We start from the raw sequence: 16,477 nt of genomic DNA on the forward strand, positions 1-16,477 counted from the left end.
GCTGGTCAGTGGTGGTTTCTCCTTGTCGTTACTGTTCCTTGGTTATATTTTGTTATACAGTCCGATGTCCTACATGAATATGGGCACTTTGGTGATTGTCGTGACATCGTCTCCAAAGGCGCCCCTGATGCTTCCAGAGATGTCATAAGTTGTTCCCGGATTTTCGTACTGGGGACAGTGGATAAGTACGTGTTCCACTGTTTGGTGAACACGGCATATGTTACACAGCCTCTTAAATTCCCCTCTACCCATATTGTAAGCGAAGGCTGTATGACCCGTTCGCAATCTAGAGACCACTTCACATTTTTTGATATCGGCCTTTATTTTACGCAGAAAATATTCACGTGAGTTGTATTGTCCGTTTGTGTACCATTCTTTAGCTCACCTGTCTTTGAGCATTTTGGTAGTCCATGTTTTGATGTCATCTGCTGGGACCCTTTTGGTGTAGAACTCCATCAGTCGACCAGACCCAGCGAGTTGGTCTGCGTTTCCGTTCCCGGGTATACCGGAGTTGCCCGGGATCCAAACGAAAGCAATATCCGGTCGGGCATCCTCGAATATTTGTTGTATCCAAGGATGAATCGGCCTCTCCGACTTCAGTGCGGCGACAACGCTGGCTGAGTCAGTTAACACGGCAATGGGATGGTTTGATTGGTGTGTCGGGGCCCGGTATACCTATCCCGACTCTCCCTGGCGCGAGTGATCCATCCGAGTATCGAACGGTGTGATTTGCGTACTAAGTCCTCAGTATCTCCACGACGGTTTTCCGGATGGCTGTGGGGTTCGAACCTGCTTTGTGTTTGCTTTTCACTGTCGGATCTATTTTCATTGGTGTTCGATTCCAGTCCATGGTTCCGTACCTGTGGATTTTGGAGATAGGTGGGAGCTCCAGATCAATCGTTTCACGGAGAAGTCGGTTGGCTTCGACGAGGAGAAAGCCTTCCCTGTTCGACCCTGCTTTCCTGTTGGCGGAACCGATCGCTCGATGGCAAATTGTGTTTTTGATGTAAAAACGGAATGGGAGATTTCCACTCTCAACGCAGGCTGCGTCCGCGGAAATGGACGGAAGGAGACCGGATGTGGTTCGAATAGCACGATGGTATGTGGGGGCGAATTTATCTAGTAGGGTCCGGATGCCTAGTGTGGTGAGTTCCAGTCCGTATGTGAGGCGAGAGTTCACAATGGCGTTACATACATTCATTCTTACGTCCCGGTTGGCGTTAGCGTGCCGGCTAGCAATGCATTTGAGAAGGTTAATGCGACTGAGGCAGTCCCTCTTGACACCGTCGCAGTGTTGGTTGAAAGACAGCTTCCGGTCGATGGTGACTCCGAGGATACGTATAGTTTTTCGTCTTGGAATACGTTTATCATCGATGTAGATCGGGGTGTTGCTGACTCTATGGTTGTGACCAAAAAAGTGGGTAAACTCGCTTTTGGAAGGGTATAACTAGAAACCCGCTGAGGAGGCCCATTTAGCTACCCAAGAAATGGCCACGGAAACCATACCGTTTGCCATGGACAGGGTTATTCCCTGAAATTTCCTTTTTCCAGAGAGAACATTGACTCGCCGCCACAACTCGGTCGAGGTGTTGTCGTTGGATATGCCGTCGATGAATTCTCGCCAGCTGTCAGCTTTCGCGCTACCTATTTTGTCCCTACATTCATTTCGAGCCGTCCGGTAGGCTTCCACTGCTCTAATTTATTCCGGGTGTTCAGCGGGTAGTCGCCTGGCCGCACGTAAGGCCTTCCTTCTTGATTTTATGGCTGCTTCCACTTCGGGGGACCACCACCGGGTTGACCTCCTGCCAGGTGTAGAGCTGTTTCTTGGTATGGAGGTGAGAGCTGTGTTGAAGAGGCCTTCTGAGAATTGGCCCATGGTTGTTGATCAGGGGTACCGGTTGAGATTATCTAGTAATTTCTCGACATTTGGTACCCTGGTACCCTGTCCAGTCCGCTAGGTCGTATTGCCATCGTGGTCGTCTGGAGAGCGTGAAGTTTTGTCTTCTGTTCGGATGATGATCGGATAGTGATCACTACCTAACAAATCGGAGTGTGTCCGCCACAGCAGACGGGGCAGCAGGTTACGACTAGAAAAACTTAAGTCTATCGCCGTTTCGGTGCGGCCTCGTATGAAGGGGGGAGACCCGTCATTCAATACTACGAGATCCACCTCCTCTATAGCTTCTGTGATGACAACTCCACGCCCGTTGTCGCTGGAACTACCCCACGTCTGGTGGTGCGCGTTGAATTTTCTCCTAGGAAGAGGGTTGGACCACAGAAACTGCGAAAATGGCAAATCAACTCGTTCTGTAGGCTGAGGATCCTCGGATTCGGCAAGTAGAGCGATATTATTGTCACCGGAGTGGGATAGTTGATTTTCACTGCAACAGCTGGAAGTTCTGTGTTAACTTCAGTGAACTGAAATGGCAGGCGAACCCCTACTGCGACAGAATGGTAGAAATTGGAGTGTATTCTCACTACCCATGATAAAATGTTGACGCGCTTGTAAATCTTACATTTACAATTTTATTTGTAGATGATACAAAGAATAAATACAAAAATATATTCAGCCACATTTGAGCACTGAAAATGTCTAGTAGGAAGAAATGTGGTTGATGTCCACTAATTCTTCATAATGAAAAGTCCATTTTGTACGTTAAAAATCACACGAATGCAGCGCCGTTATGATAGCGGGAGCCTTAAAGCTTCACAGCCCAACAGAGGGTCCTTATGCGAGTAGTTGGATCAGAAAACATAACCAGTCACTAGAAAATCAATCAATTTCAATTCCATTTCAATCGGAATAATCATCAACTGCGAATCGACTGTTGGGCCCGTCGTCAGCTCAACTCGAATTCTACTTATGGTATCTCCGGTATTCCGTTCCATTCTGAAAACGCACTGTTCAAATTTAGCACTCTGGCCGCAACAGTCACGGCGAATGCGCAATGCCATCACGCACGTGTGGACGCGAACTTGCCAATCGACATCTTTGGTCAATTTGATTCACCAGTTTTAAATTGGCCGCAGCAGCTTTCGGACTCTGCGTGTACTACTAGTACTTGCTGATCGACTGGTGCCAGAGACCTTCATTTTCTTTCAATTATTCATCTAACCGTATGACCGACCGACTGCAGCAGCTGTCTATCCGTCCGTCTGGTCGCGTTAGCGCAATTTGAACCGGATCCTTTGAACCCGCCATGCCCATAGGGTACCGCTAAGCCGAGAACTCGGCGCTTCACAGATTTTTCTTTGCACTTGGCCGAGCCAAGCCGCTTAGAGTAGAGCACACCTCTCGTCTATTGGAGCATGTTATTATTATTGTTATTATTTAGTTTTTTGTTTTTTTTTTGAACGACTGCAGAGAGGTGAAAGGTAAAACCGACGCGCACTGCGTCTTGCGCGTTTGACTCGCGCAAAATGTGCCAACTGGAGATGAAGCCTTACAGCGCTTTTTACCATAAACGATTTCGTGCGTGTGTGTGTGTGTGTGAGAGAGAGAGAGAGAGCATCGGTAAAAATGAACCTTCCCCGGCACCTCGGGTTCTCCGCAGGACCCGACCATAATGGACGTGATGATTGATTAACTCATCAATTAGCCCGACTAAAAGGGTTCGCTGAATTCAATTAGCGCGATACCTCTTTGGGCAACGTGTAAAGGCCGGGAATACATACGGTACGTACGGTGGGAATTCAAAGTTGAGAAGTGTTGTGGAAGCGCATTCCATGAGTGTTTTGGATGCAGAATGCTTAACTGCTCCGTCGGAGGGTTCGAAACTCGATCGATGCAGAGACTGTTTCTAGAAAAAAGCAGGAGGATGTGGTTTATCAAAAATAAACTTTCAGGGATGGTATCTATCATTAAGGATAAATAAATTGAAGTTATTAATGCGACTTGAAGCATCATTTATCATTCATATGTTGGTCGTGTTATAAAGGAGCAATTCCAAATGAAGTTGTCCTAAAAATGCAGATTTTAAAAACATGTATTATTGATTCGAATGAAAGTTTGTACTCCGTTTGGATTGGAGGAAATATGATTTTTTCACGGCAATCCCAAAAACTTTCTTTCTAAATTAGAAATGTTTTTTTTCAAATATCTCGAGAATGGCTATATATAGAAGGAGATTGATAAAGAGCTTTATTGTTTTTGATCACACCAGAATTCATAAATTGTGGCTAAAAATGATTGTTAAAATACAACAGTTCGAAGTTTCGAAAATTCATTAAAATTCGATGTTCCACAATGTTTGTCAAAAATAGTTTTACGATCTTCTAGTTTATATGAAAAAGTTTAAAAGAATTAAAAAATACATATTTTAGATATTGCAAATTAAAGCTTTTTCTAGTAATAGAAAAAAGAAGAGAACTATTTTTTTCTCAGTGTATATTTTTTCACGTTTTAATACTCTATAACTTTTTCTATGACACAATTTCGGTACGACTCATAGTTTTTAAGATATAAAATATCAAAGATTTCTCTTAATAAAATCGATACGCCCTTTCAATAGTTACACTTGAGTCAAGAATTCCCGATTACTGTGGAAAACTCATAGTTCCTCCAACCCAAACGAAATACATACTTTCATTCGAATAAAAAATACTCATGTTTTGTCATTTGTCGATTTCATTCGGATTTGGAATTTGTCGATTTCATTTGGAATTGCTTCTTTTTAAAGCTTTCGGTTTCCAGGAATCAGCTCCCTCGGTTATAGAAATTAAAACTTCCTAGACAATGCTATAAACAACTAATGTTACAGCAAAATATAGAATAGAGTTAAAAGAAATCAAATTAAGATTCGTATAGCTGTTCGAATTTAGCTCGATACCAAGTAATATACGCCACAATTTTAAACCTCAAATCCAGGTGCATAAGCATTTATACCAATCATAATCAGCAATAAGCTGAATTCCCAAATCTCAGTTTTTCGCAGCTTCATCCGACGGTGTTCACAAATCCGCCCTTGATGCATTGGATTAAAAGCCACCACATACCTGACTGCATTATGCCCCAAACCATCAGCCATCACTCATGGTTACGATTAAGCAATTCTGAGAATCAGGTGTGCTGTTATAAAAACTACAATAAACCCATTAACAGTCATTATGAACCCAACAGAGGGTTGGGTACTGTAAGCAAGCAAGAGGAATCCATAGTTTGGTAGACTCGATCAAACGGATTTCGACGTTTATTCTTAGTATTTATATGTATGTTTGTATGCGTGTGAGCAAATTAGTAGGGAAACGATAGATTCAGTATCGATCCTAACTAGAATACTGACAGGAAGTCGTCTTGAACACTCAACACTGGTAATTGAACAGTATTATGATTCCATCCGCAATTACTTGCATCCGTTTAGTCACTTTCCACTAATTAATTACACATAATAATGCTTCTAGAATCTCAGAAAATAATTATTGGAACCTACCCATCCAATAGAATCGTCCAATGAATCTTTTTTTTCAGTCAAAGTCAAACTACGTAAATAACTGAATAGCCAAAAGGTGGATAAACTAAAAGTGTCTATGTAATGTTTTCTGTCAATGGAACTTATCGTTTCAACTTTATTTTCACATAATTATGGTTAAACTACAAACTTTTTTTAGCCTCTTGTTACATATTGTATGTGTTCCGTCAAGTGTTACAAATGTTCAGCCTTCAAATATTTTTACCTAAGACGACACTGTATTGCATGAGATGTCAACTAATCCATTGGAAGACGCTTCGTTTTCGCTAGTGCTCACTTCATGACGACAAGTTCATTTTCTTGGTGTATAGCCTCCAGCTCGGCAGATGTAAAATCGTTCTTTATGTTGAACGTTGCGCGTATTTCCTCCGGGCTTTTATTTTCGATCAGATTAGCAACCGTCTGACATCCAGTATCCAGCAAAGCCTTAATTTCCAGGTAGTTGGCCGCCATGATCAGTTCGTAAAGCATTACCTGATCCACATTGAAGAATTCGGCATCCCAGGGGTCAATTTCGTCGATAATCGGCACGATTATCCGCCTTCGCTCGACAAGCGGTGGATCGTTCTTATGGTGCTCTGCCCACTGTAGCACCTTCTGCAGAACACCCGAACTCAGGTTCGGCAGCGGAATCGGTTCGTCCGATTCACCCAAACCAAATTCCTCCAGCATTGTTTTGATGGTAACGGAACATTTTGCGGCCTGAACGTCGGTCTCGAAGATCACGCCATCGGATGATTGCAGTTTTATGGTGGACATTATGTTCACTTCCACAACAAGTAAAATCTATTGTTTTGCAATTTTCAATCAGCCAATAAGTCGTGTCCAAATATCACTCCTCGCAGCAACTGGAACGGTTTGGTAATGAACTAGGGTTTATGTAGTTGAGTGCGGGTAGTATTTGTCGGTGAATTTTTATTCGTGACCTATTTACCGCAACTCTACACAACTTACCACTGTAACCATAAAAGCTTTCACACGCGTGTTACGTGTGTAAAGTTTACGATGGTAGTACACCTTTCCGCGATGTAGAATATACAGTGTCGACCAGGGTTCAACATTTTTGGTCCTGACGTTCATCAATTCATTCTTAGTTGAAGTAAATGACTGTTTTAGTTGAATACAATTTGACTTCACTCCACCACTTCTACTCCATCTCGACATGTACTCGACATAACATCAAGTAATTATTTGATTACTTTCAAAACGTACACTCTGTCCAACTTCTATGAGACCAGGTGATAATCTTGCTGTTTTGTGTCATTGTTAACAAACAATGCTTCAATTTATATTCTAGTGTGCAGGTGTTGGTGACTACCACACATTGCATGATTTTCATATGTGTGTGTGCAAACACTGAGCGTAAACGAATGTTTTTGTATTTTTCAAGTGTCAAGTTTTTATAAGACCAGTTACATTTTCCGTTGTTTTAGTTGTTTTTATAATTAAATCTGGAAAATGCCAAAGAGAAAGAAGCTCACGGAGAAGGAAGAAAGACAACTCACTGCATTTCACCAAGAAAATATTGGTATCAGATTCGATTGGACGATTCTATCAAGTAGTACTCAATTATTTGGCGAATCCCCAAGAATACGGTAAGAAAGAGAGAGCTTCATGTAAATCAAAGCTCTCTGACCGGGATAAGCGGTAAATAGCTAGAACGGGTTCGAATACCTTAAAATCGCATGTACAAATATAACAATATTTCAACTACTCAACTGCTCGGGTGACAATTCGTCAAATTTTGGTGAAAAACCCTCACATAAAGAGGGCTTAAAAGGTAAAAACTCCTCATCTTACACCATCCCACATTGGAAGACGTCTGAGTTTTGTCAAATCTCGCATGAACTTACAGTGTGACATGGTATGTTGTGACAAAGAATGTTTCCAAAATATAATGGTATTGGTATTCCAACACGAATTTTGAATATAATATACTTTATTCTAAGCATTCAACAATGTGTGAATGTGTCTTGTTGAAATTCTAACTGTTTGTGTTGCAGGGTGGTCTTATAGAAGTTGGACAGAGTGTATTTCTAACTCTTACTTAACATGTTTTCTATAAATCCTTTTTCTATAAATGATAATCTCCTGATATTTCCACTACAACTATTAAACAAAATTTTCGTTTTTTCGTGCGACCAACATGTTACTTTAAGGCATAGAATACATATTCCATACTAAAAGGTGCTTTTTCCACTTGAAAACTCATTATCATTTGCAATGACGGCACACGAAGCGCAATGCCGTCAACGCGAATAGGGAAGTATCGGATACGCTATAAAGTGAACGCATATAAAATGATCTACGAATAATGTAGTTTTATATTGACTCAGGACTAAGTCTTTCAGCAAGGGTGCCAAGACAGAAAACATGTCAGGTTTTTATGAAATAAAGTCAACGTTAAAGGCTATTTTCGCTACAAACAAATTCTGACGATTTACAGACCAATCGAATCGGAAATCTAGGATTTTATAAGATTTGTTCGATATACTATACAATACGATTCCCTAATCCGTAACAGTTTAAATTGATGAAAATTGGAAACATTTTCATTTCATCATACATTTGTACTACCTGGCCGTATCGTCAATAATGAGCTATTAATGCATTGGTTTCTACCACTTTTTCACTTATTTAGTACAGGGTTTTCCATTTCGGGCATCCGAAAGTATACAGCCCTGCGCTGACAACCGTTTGACATAGCTGTCAACCAAAGCGTCATATCGTTAGTTGAATGTCTGCCATTTTACAATATGGATCGTTTAAGCATCGCACAACGTGTTAATTTTGTTAAATTATACTATAAAAATGATGAAAAACCGGCAAATGTTTTTCGAGCATTACGGACGGATTTTGGTCATCATGGACGGCCTACAGAGCACACAATCGCTAATGTAGTGCGTAAATTCGAACAAACTGGATCCGTAGCGGATATTGTGAAACCTGTGCATCATCGTAATGTGCGTTCGGCCGAAAATATTGCTGCTGTTGCTGCCAGTGTGGAGGATGACCCGAATGTTTCGATTCCACGGCGGGCTCAGAAATTGGGCTAGTCAAACACATCATTGTGGCGAATTTTTCATTTGGACTTGCACCTACATCCAAATAAAGTCCAACTGGTACAAAAATTAGAGCGTAGTGACCATGGAATGCGTCGGGCATACGTCGATTGGGTGAACGAACAACAGCAGCAAAATGCTGGATTTTCGCATCAAATTTTCTTCAGCGAGGAGGCACATTTCGAGCTCGGTGGCTATGTGAACACCCAAAATTTCCATATATGGGGCTCAGAAAATCCACACGTGATTGTTGAGAGGCCATTGCATCCGCCAAAAGTCACTGTTTGGTGCGCATTATGGTCTGGTGGAGTCATCGGGCCGTATTTCTTTGAAAATGAGGACGGCGAGACGGTAACTGTGAATGGTGAGCACTCTGGTCGCATGTTAACCGATTTTTTTTGCCACAAATTGAAGATATGGATACGGATGACATGTGGTTTCAGCAGGATGGCGCCACGTGCCACACAACACGACCGAACATGGCCATATTGCGAACGAAATTTGAGGGATGCATAATTTCGCGTTTTGGTGATGCCAATTGGCCGTCAAGATCATGCGATTTGAACCCGCTAGACTTTTTTTTGTGTGGTTAGGCGAAAGACCGTGTCTATGCCAACTCTCCGCAAACTCTTGAACATTTGAAAGACAACATTCGTGAAGTTATGACCGAGATACCGCCCCATATGTGCCGAAAAGTCATCGAAAATTACCTGTTCCGGGTCAAGGTGTGCGAGGAAGCCCTAGGTGGACATTTGAATGATGTTGTATTTCACACATAATGGCATAAACCAAACTTTAATTTGAAATAAAAGTTTCATCGAAATTCGAATTCTAAGTGTGTTTTATTTCAATTTACTTTCGGAATTTAAAGTTGGAAAACCCTGTATAAATAAGCCATCCGTGATATGAAATCAACGTCTCGAAATAGCTAGCGAGTAGGCAAAATCCCCTCCTAGTGCTGATATCATACACATATATCCATAGCTCGATTACAAAACTATTTATTACAGAAATGTAATAAATGGATTATTTTTCAAAACAACAGTGCAATTTTCTTCTAAATTCCAAAAAATTGTACCATTGAAAATACTCGTTGTAAAAATTTAGCATGAAAAAATACTCATTTATTAACTACAAATACTACATTTACATTTGCAAGTCCTTCGTGAGTTTTATAATGCTTATACATAGTTTTTTTGAATCTAGATTGCGTACTATCATGAATTAAAATTTTAAAAAATCGCTCCAAGCGATACTGCGGCGTAAAAGTCATCATGTGCCTTAATGTTACTTGGTTCGAATGTAAGAAATTTCACGCTCGGGAAAAATCAGTACCAATCTGTACCTTTTGACGAGAATCTGTACTCTGTATCGTACAGAATCTGTACTAAAAATAACGAAAAAAAATGTACCTTTCCGATAGATCTATACGTGGGGCAACACTGCTTTTAACTTACGATAAGATCAGACAATAGGGGGCCTTTTACGGACCAAATTTTTGTCAGTCGTTCTGATTTCCGATTGGCTGATTTCGATAAATTTTGTAAACAAAGTCGATTTTTTTAGTGTTGCCAATAAAAATAAATAGCGTTGGATTTGTAGTGAATTTAGAAATAGTAAATTTAATGAATATTACGATATTTAGTATAAAAGAAATGTGAAGAAATTACATGCAAGTTTATGTATGTGATTTTTTCACAATGGAATAAAGTGAACGGCAAAACACTCATTTGTCAATTTAGCTTCGTTAGGTCCCTTATGCGATTTGATATTTCGGAATATAATTTGCATTGCTGAGAAGAAATGGAAAGTCTCATCATTCACTATGCAGATGGGAAAGTTGTTAGCTCGTAAATATGAAAAAAGAGATGGTTGATACCATCCAGGTTGTGTTTTGCTGACTACCAATTGTTACACTGCTGACATGTTATTTCCCGCTGACTTATTTTGATGATGTAAAGAGCTATATAGAACAACGAATTTTGTTCTGTTCTATCGAGGAAAGTTTTCGCTTCATCGACGGTGTACTCATGGTCGAATTAAATATTCATGTCATCTACATTCTCACTAAAATTAGATGAAGCTGAAATTCGATATGATGTCGATGTTGCTTCACTGTCCATCAATTTCTGGGCTGAACATTCTTCTCGCCGCTTTGATAGCAAGTCCATCAATCCAACAATTTTATCTTTTTAAAACATATTTGAGATTGCCTAATTGAAAATATGCAAAATCCGAATCCGAATATCCGATCAAGGGTATGCCATACTGCCCGAAGGTAAGCTGATGCGGAAAATATCAAATTGAGAAAGAAAAGAATCCTTCTTACCATTTTCTTCATCTGAGATATTCACTGGGAACTCGACTCAATAAATATGACCCACAGTTATCGCCTTTGAATCGGTTTCAAGCAACAAAAACGTTATAGAAATGATTTAGAAAATTACATCGAAAATCGCGACTTCATCCCAGTTTAGGCAGACCTGATGTTACACTAAACGGATTATTGTGAATGGAGGACAGAACTTCTTGCACTGAGCGGCGTAAACTGTTCTCAAAGCAGCGAAGCAATGAAATTTTAGGACTAATTTTCAGGCTCAGTATTAACATTAACAGTATTAACAATTACAAAGACCGGTCAGAACGTCGAATTTTCGTTTAGGCTTGTTATTTTACAATTGTTCAATGTTTTGTTTCAGAAAGTATATAACATGGAACCACGACAGATATGCATTTATACTAATGTACGGAGCAATGTTGTATTATTTTACGCAATAGATTACTCTCGAACGAAATCGATCAGTTTTATCACTGGCGATAGCATCGACCAAAATCAGTGAATAGGCGTAGTAAACTTATTTTTCAACGCAGCAATATACTGATCGGACATAGCTACTCCAAATTATGACATATTTCGAATGGTTCAATCAGGTCTAAGGAAGTATTTATTTCATACGAAAGCATTAACATTTGGTTCAATATGTCGTCAGGTAGGAAATTCGTAAACTACCTAGAATATGGGAAAATGTTGAAGCTGCAGACGTATTCTTTCATTCTTCTAAACACAGAGAAGGCGGAGTCATATCAACACAACCCACATCTTGATAGTTATTCAACCGTTATCCTATTTTGACAAAGATGACTATCCTCTCCACAACAAAAGTTTCCAAGAAGGCAACACATGGGCCATCTTTTCAACTCTCAGTAATGCTTCGAAGCATCAAAAACAAAAACAATCAGAAGAGCAGATAATAATGGCTGTACTTTGTTTCGACATTCAAAAAATCAAGCCGACCTGCGGCCCAAATCTGACCTGGCCGTGGTTACTTCCCTGCCCAGCAGACCGACTGCGGTAGCAGCAGCACTTGTTAGTGGTGGCAAGTGATGGCGATAATTACTAAATCACATTGATTATGACCTCAACAGCCATCACCAAACATCATCATCATCTTCGCCAACGTTATTATTATTATTATCATCAACATCACCACGACCAGCAGCAGCAACAGCAGAATAACATAACATGTGTACACACCGTCTGGAGCCTTTAATCACTTTCACCTTCGACATGCCGTCCAAAGTGGCTACCAGTCAGTGCGATGCGAGCTTTGCGGGGCGCCAAGGTGTCTTCGGTTATTGGATGAGTACCGTGAATAATAGGTTTACTCAATGTTGTGATCAATTAACGAAACGCGGAATAGGGAACCATCGATATTGTGGTACGAACCTTCTACAATTCGTTGAAATACCCGACATAATTCACATCTCGCAGTGTTTTAATGACGCCTCGTAAAATTTCCTCCATCAAGTCATATATCTCGATAGGACATATGCCTTGACCCAAGCCGGCAAACCCTTTCGCAGTTGATAAAATATATATATTTGACCTACATCGGTACCGGCTCGGTCGATTGTAGGCAGCACTGATTGATATTGAACTACTATCGAGCCCAGCCCAAAGTTGCTCCGGTTTACCTGTCAGATCGATTTGAAAGTAATGCTACTTTTACCAGGCAATCTGACTCCGGCTGTGCCCACGTTCCGACAGCGGCCACAACTCGGGTCGGGTTTCGAGTTCTTGAAAGAGAATGTTGTCCGTCTCTTCCGGCTGGTGTGACCGCCAGACTGCCAGCAGACACAAGGGATAGTAATGTTTTTCATTTTTAACCACGATCGCTGACTGGGGCTCAACTACGGGGCACTTTGGGAATTTATGGAAGGCTACTGGGCAATATATACTATGTCAGGTGTCAGGTCCGTACAGTCATTGTTTTGATAAGAAAACATTGATGAAATAATGCTAAGCAATGAAATAAAACATAACAAATAATGGTTCATAATAATTTTAAAACGTAGTACTTTTGAAATCAGCATTCAATTCTACAATAATCTTATTTAGCGGGAACAACCAACTTTTCATCGATGCGACCAATTGGCGGAAGAGACTCCAAAAATTGTTATCTTTAGCAAACATTTTCACTAAAGGAAATTTCAACGAAAATGTAAACGATTTTTGATTCGAAAAAAACGTTGCACACGCCTTTGGCTTAGAAAACATTTTTCGCGATTGGAGAGATAGTTATTTTTGACTCAAGAACAACTTAAGAACGTTTGCATTCAGCATAAATTTTATGCAGAAAAATGTTTCTCAGAAACCATTCATTTTCAAAATTATAAAAAAAAAAAATACTTCTGCTATTTGCACACTAGAAAACACCAACATAATTGAGTTTCAACTGCAGTTTTATTTACGCTTGCACATTTTAGGACAAAAACGTTATATCATGGGCTTGCAAAGTTTCTGGCTTCTCTTCTAATGGTTAAGACAGTTTTAGGTTATGTTCGACAAATAGATTTTGAACTGAAAAATAACAACGTCTGAAAATTTTTGTTATTCATGAAATTTTTGAGTGTATCAGGATCCCGAATGATTGAAGAACGGTTAAAAACATTTTATCAGGCGTTGTAAAAAAATAGTGACGGTAAAAAATTCACACCTATTTTCATTATGAATTTCATCTTTAAAAATTACAGTGCCAAATGATCATCGATTACACAATATTTTCAATCGGATTTTTCAAATGTAAGGGTTTGTAAATGTATCAATAACTATAATGTAACATAACGTATGTAACTATCAAATGCAGATGTTCTTGATGATAGTGTTCGGAAAACAATAACTTAAATTGATTCATAGCTATAATTTTTCAGACTGTTTAACATTTTGAAAGTGTTTAACATTTAACGAGGTACCCTAAACCCTTGATGCGTTTAGTTTTCAAGATATTTGAAATTTAAATTTAACACATTTGATTAATTCGTGTGTTTGGAATCAAAATCTATATATTAAATAAAGAGATATTAATGTTTAAAATCTATCTTTAAAATCTATCAAATAAGAGCCGGTGTCGAAAATGTTGATTTTTGCCTCCTGGTTATTCCAATTCTAAGACTTTAAACCGGGGGTTCTCAAACTATTTTGGGCGAGGGACTCCTTTCCCAGAAAGAAGTCATGCCTCAGACTATAGCCAAATTTCTTTGAGAATACTATCATTATTTATTTTCTATCTGAATAATTATCACTTTAAAAACATTGCAGTTAGTCAAATGAGTAAACTTGACATTTTCTCATGGAGGCGATCTGGCGTAGTGGTAACACAAAAGGTCACGAGCTCAATTCTCACTCCCGACATTCTTCCAAAAAATAAAAGTAATATGACAAACCAGCCAAAAGTGTAGAAAGTCACTATAATATAAAAAAAATCTTACTCAACCAAATAAATAGACAAAGAATTTAGTATTTTTTTTTTAATTCATGTCATGTATTCATTCATGTATTCATGTATTTAATAATTAGTAATACAAATTTCTCGAAAAACTATAAAAACATTCAGTTCGCAAACCAACCAAAATATCAAAATACGGTTCAATATTGGTTAGTTAAAGCTTTAAATCTCCGCGTTCGTTGATTTTCAAATGGTTCATTCGGTTTCGGGTTGTTTGTAACCACACTGAAGCCTTTTTCGACAAAGTATGATAAAAAAAACTAGAAGATATTTTTCTGCGATGTCCCATAACGCAGGATACTGTGCTTCAATATTGCGTTGTAACCAGAACTTATGACAACATTGGTTGTACTCCTGCTTGAGCTCCTCATCTGTGCTGATGATAATCAACTTTTCTTGCATTATCACCTTGGCTCGTTTCATGGCTGTGACCAGGGTTGCCAACTATTTTTTTTGAAAAATCAGGGAGAATGAAAAAAAAATCAGGGAAAATCAGGATAGCTCATATTGGGTTGTCCGGAAAGTTCGTACCCATTATTGAGAAAACAAAAGTATTATCTATTTAATTTTATATGCACAGTGTTGTTTTGCAATCAATTCAGGAAGTTCTGAAATCTTTCAGGTAGCCTAACATTTCTAAACATTAACTAACTATGGAAGCTAATTTGTCCAGTTGCGAGCAGTTTTTGTGGGAATGTATCGATTGGCTGCTTGGTAGAAGCTCACAATACAGAATTCCTCTCCAATACCACCTGAACCAAATCATAATTTTTTTTCAGGTGAAGACCGGGTCAGTCGGATTGTTTCAAATGACCCGTTTTCATCACCCGCCACAATTTGCTTTAAAAAAAATCGACGCATAGATGAAACGCACAAGTCGTAACGATCTACGTAACCATGTTTCAACTGATGCATATGAACGGAGATTTTAAACATATGTAGTTAACCTGCTAATTCATTTGTCGTACAAACAAACAATTTAATATATATTCTTCAAGAAATAAAACACTTTTTAATAATAATTACAGTTTAATAAAAAAAGATGCTTACATCGATTGTTATACTTGGATGTTATTTGCTGCGAAAATGTAATGAAACCTGTATCGTTTTTATTTAACTGTACATAATGTTGGTCGCTAATATTCCTTTCATCGTTTCCGTTCCTATTCTGTTTCTAATCTTCGTTTTATTGAGATTGAATTGCGAGAACCTTCGGGTATATGATTCTTATAGATTATATTTATTTCACGTTAACTTCAAAATATAAAAAATGTCGACACTGTACCTTAGAAAATGCGAACAGATAGAGTATAATCGAAAGAAAGAGTAAACATTATATAAGCGCGGACCGGAAAGCTTATTAATGTAGACTATTATGACAGTTATCATACACAACCAGCAAAACTCCTAGTATATTTATGTGGATTTTTTTTCTGATTTAGCAAAAAGTGAAAAATCAGGAAAAATCAGGATCATTTAATAAAAATCAGGGAAAAATGATTGTTTGTCAGGATATCAGGGAGCGTGCCCAAAAGTCTGGGAAATCCTGAAAAATCAGGAAGGTTGGGATCTCTGGCTGTGATATAGTACGAAATTATTATCCATTGAGGAATTTAAAAATTTGGAGATCCTAAAACATCTCAGTAAAAACATCTCAGTAAAAACATCTCAGTAAAATCATGGTGTAATGCATCAGAGTGAGTGACATATGATAATATGATATGGTCTTGAAGTTCTGTGTTGATTTTGGCAAATGCGAAAACTGTGAATGTTCCTTTCTGGTCAAATTTTGTTTTTGAAGTTTTGTGAGAAAGGCCGATATTCTTGATATTGTTCAAGTTGAAGTCGTCAACCTGCAGCCTAATTGTAGCCTAATTGGTTGCTTGTCTGCTACTAAGAGAACAATCATGAGCTCATAACTCAGCACCCTCAACTGACCATCTTTGTGTGTTATTCTAGCTACTATGTTCACGCAAGAATCATCATGTGTGAATATTCCAACAATAGGAATAATCTTACTCCGAAAAAAGACGACATGTGTTGTGCATCGATAGAATAGGAATACTCTAACGCCTAAACGGCTACTGTGTAACAGATTAAATGTGTAATCGATAAGATAGGAATAATCTTACTCCTGAAAATGGCTAATGTGTAATATACA

At 38.9% G+C, this 16,477-nt stretch overlaps 2 protein-coding genes across 2 annotated transcripts in view; one reads left to right on the plus strand and one right to left on the minus strand.

Moving 5' to 3' along the window:
• The window catches only part of LOC129769294 (Krueppel-like factor 3), a 419,258-nt gene that overhangs the window by 209,623 nt on the left and 193,158 nt on the right, over positions 1–16,477 (plus strand). The window lies entirely within an intron of this gene.
• LOC129769296 (S-phase kinase-associated protein 1-like) lies at positions 5,524–6,671 on the minus strand. Its single transcript, XM_055771444.1, has 2 exons — positions 6,423–6,671; positions 5,524–6,316 (listed from the first exon to the last, which is right to left on the minus strand). The coding sequence occupies exon 2, from the start codon at positions 6,225–6,227 to the stop codon at positions 5,742–5,744; it is 486 nt and encodes a 161-aa protein (XP_055627419.1). The 5' UTR covers positions 6,228–6,316; positions 6,423–6,671; the 3' UTR covers positions 5,524–5,741.

This window comes from Toxorhynchites rutilus, chromosome 2, assembly GCF_029784135.1.
Source record: "Toxorhynchites rutilus septentrionalis strain SRP chromosome 2, ASM2978413v1, whole genome shotgun sequence".
Lineage (NCBI taxonomy): Eukaryota > Metazoa > Arthropoda > Insecta > Diptera > Culicidae > Toxorhynchites > Toxorhynchites rutilus.

Bases quoted from the DNA above. Each gene is read 5' to 3' on its own strand.
- LOC129769296 (XM_055771444.1), bottom strand. From the start codon at position 6,227: ATGTCCACCATAAAACTGCAATCATCCGATGGCGTGATCTTCGAGACC.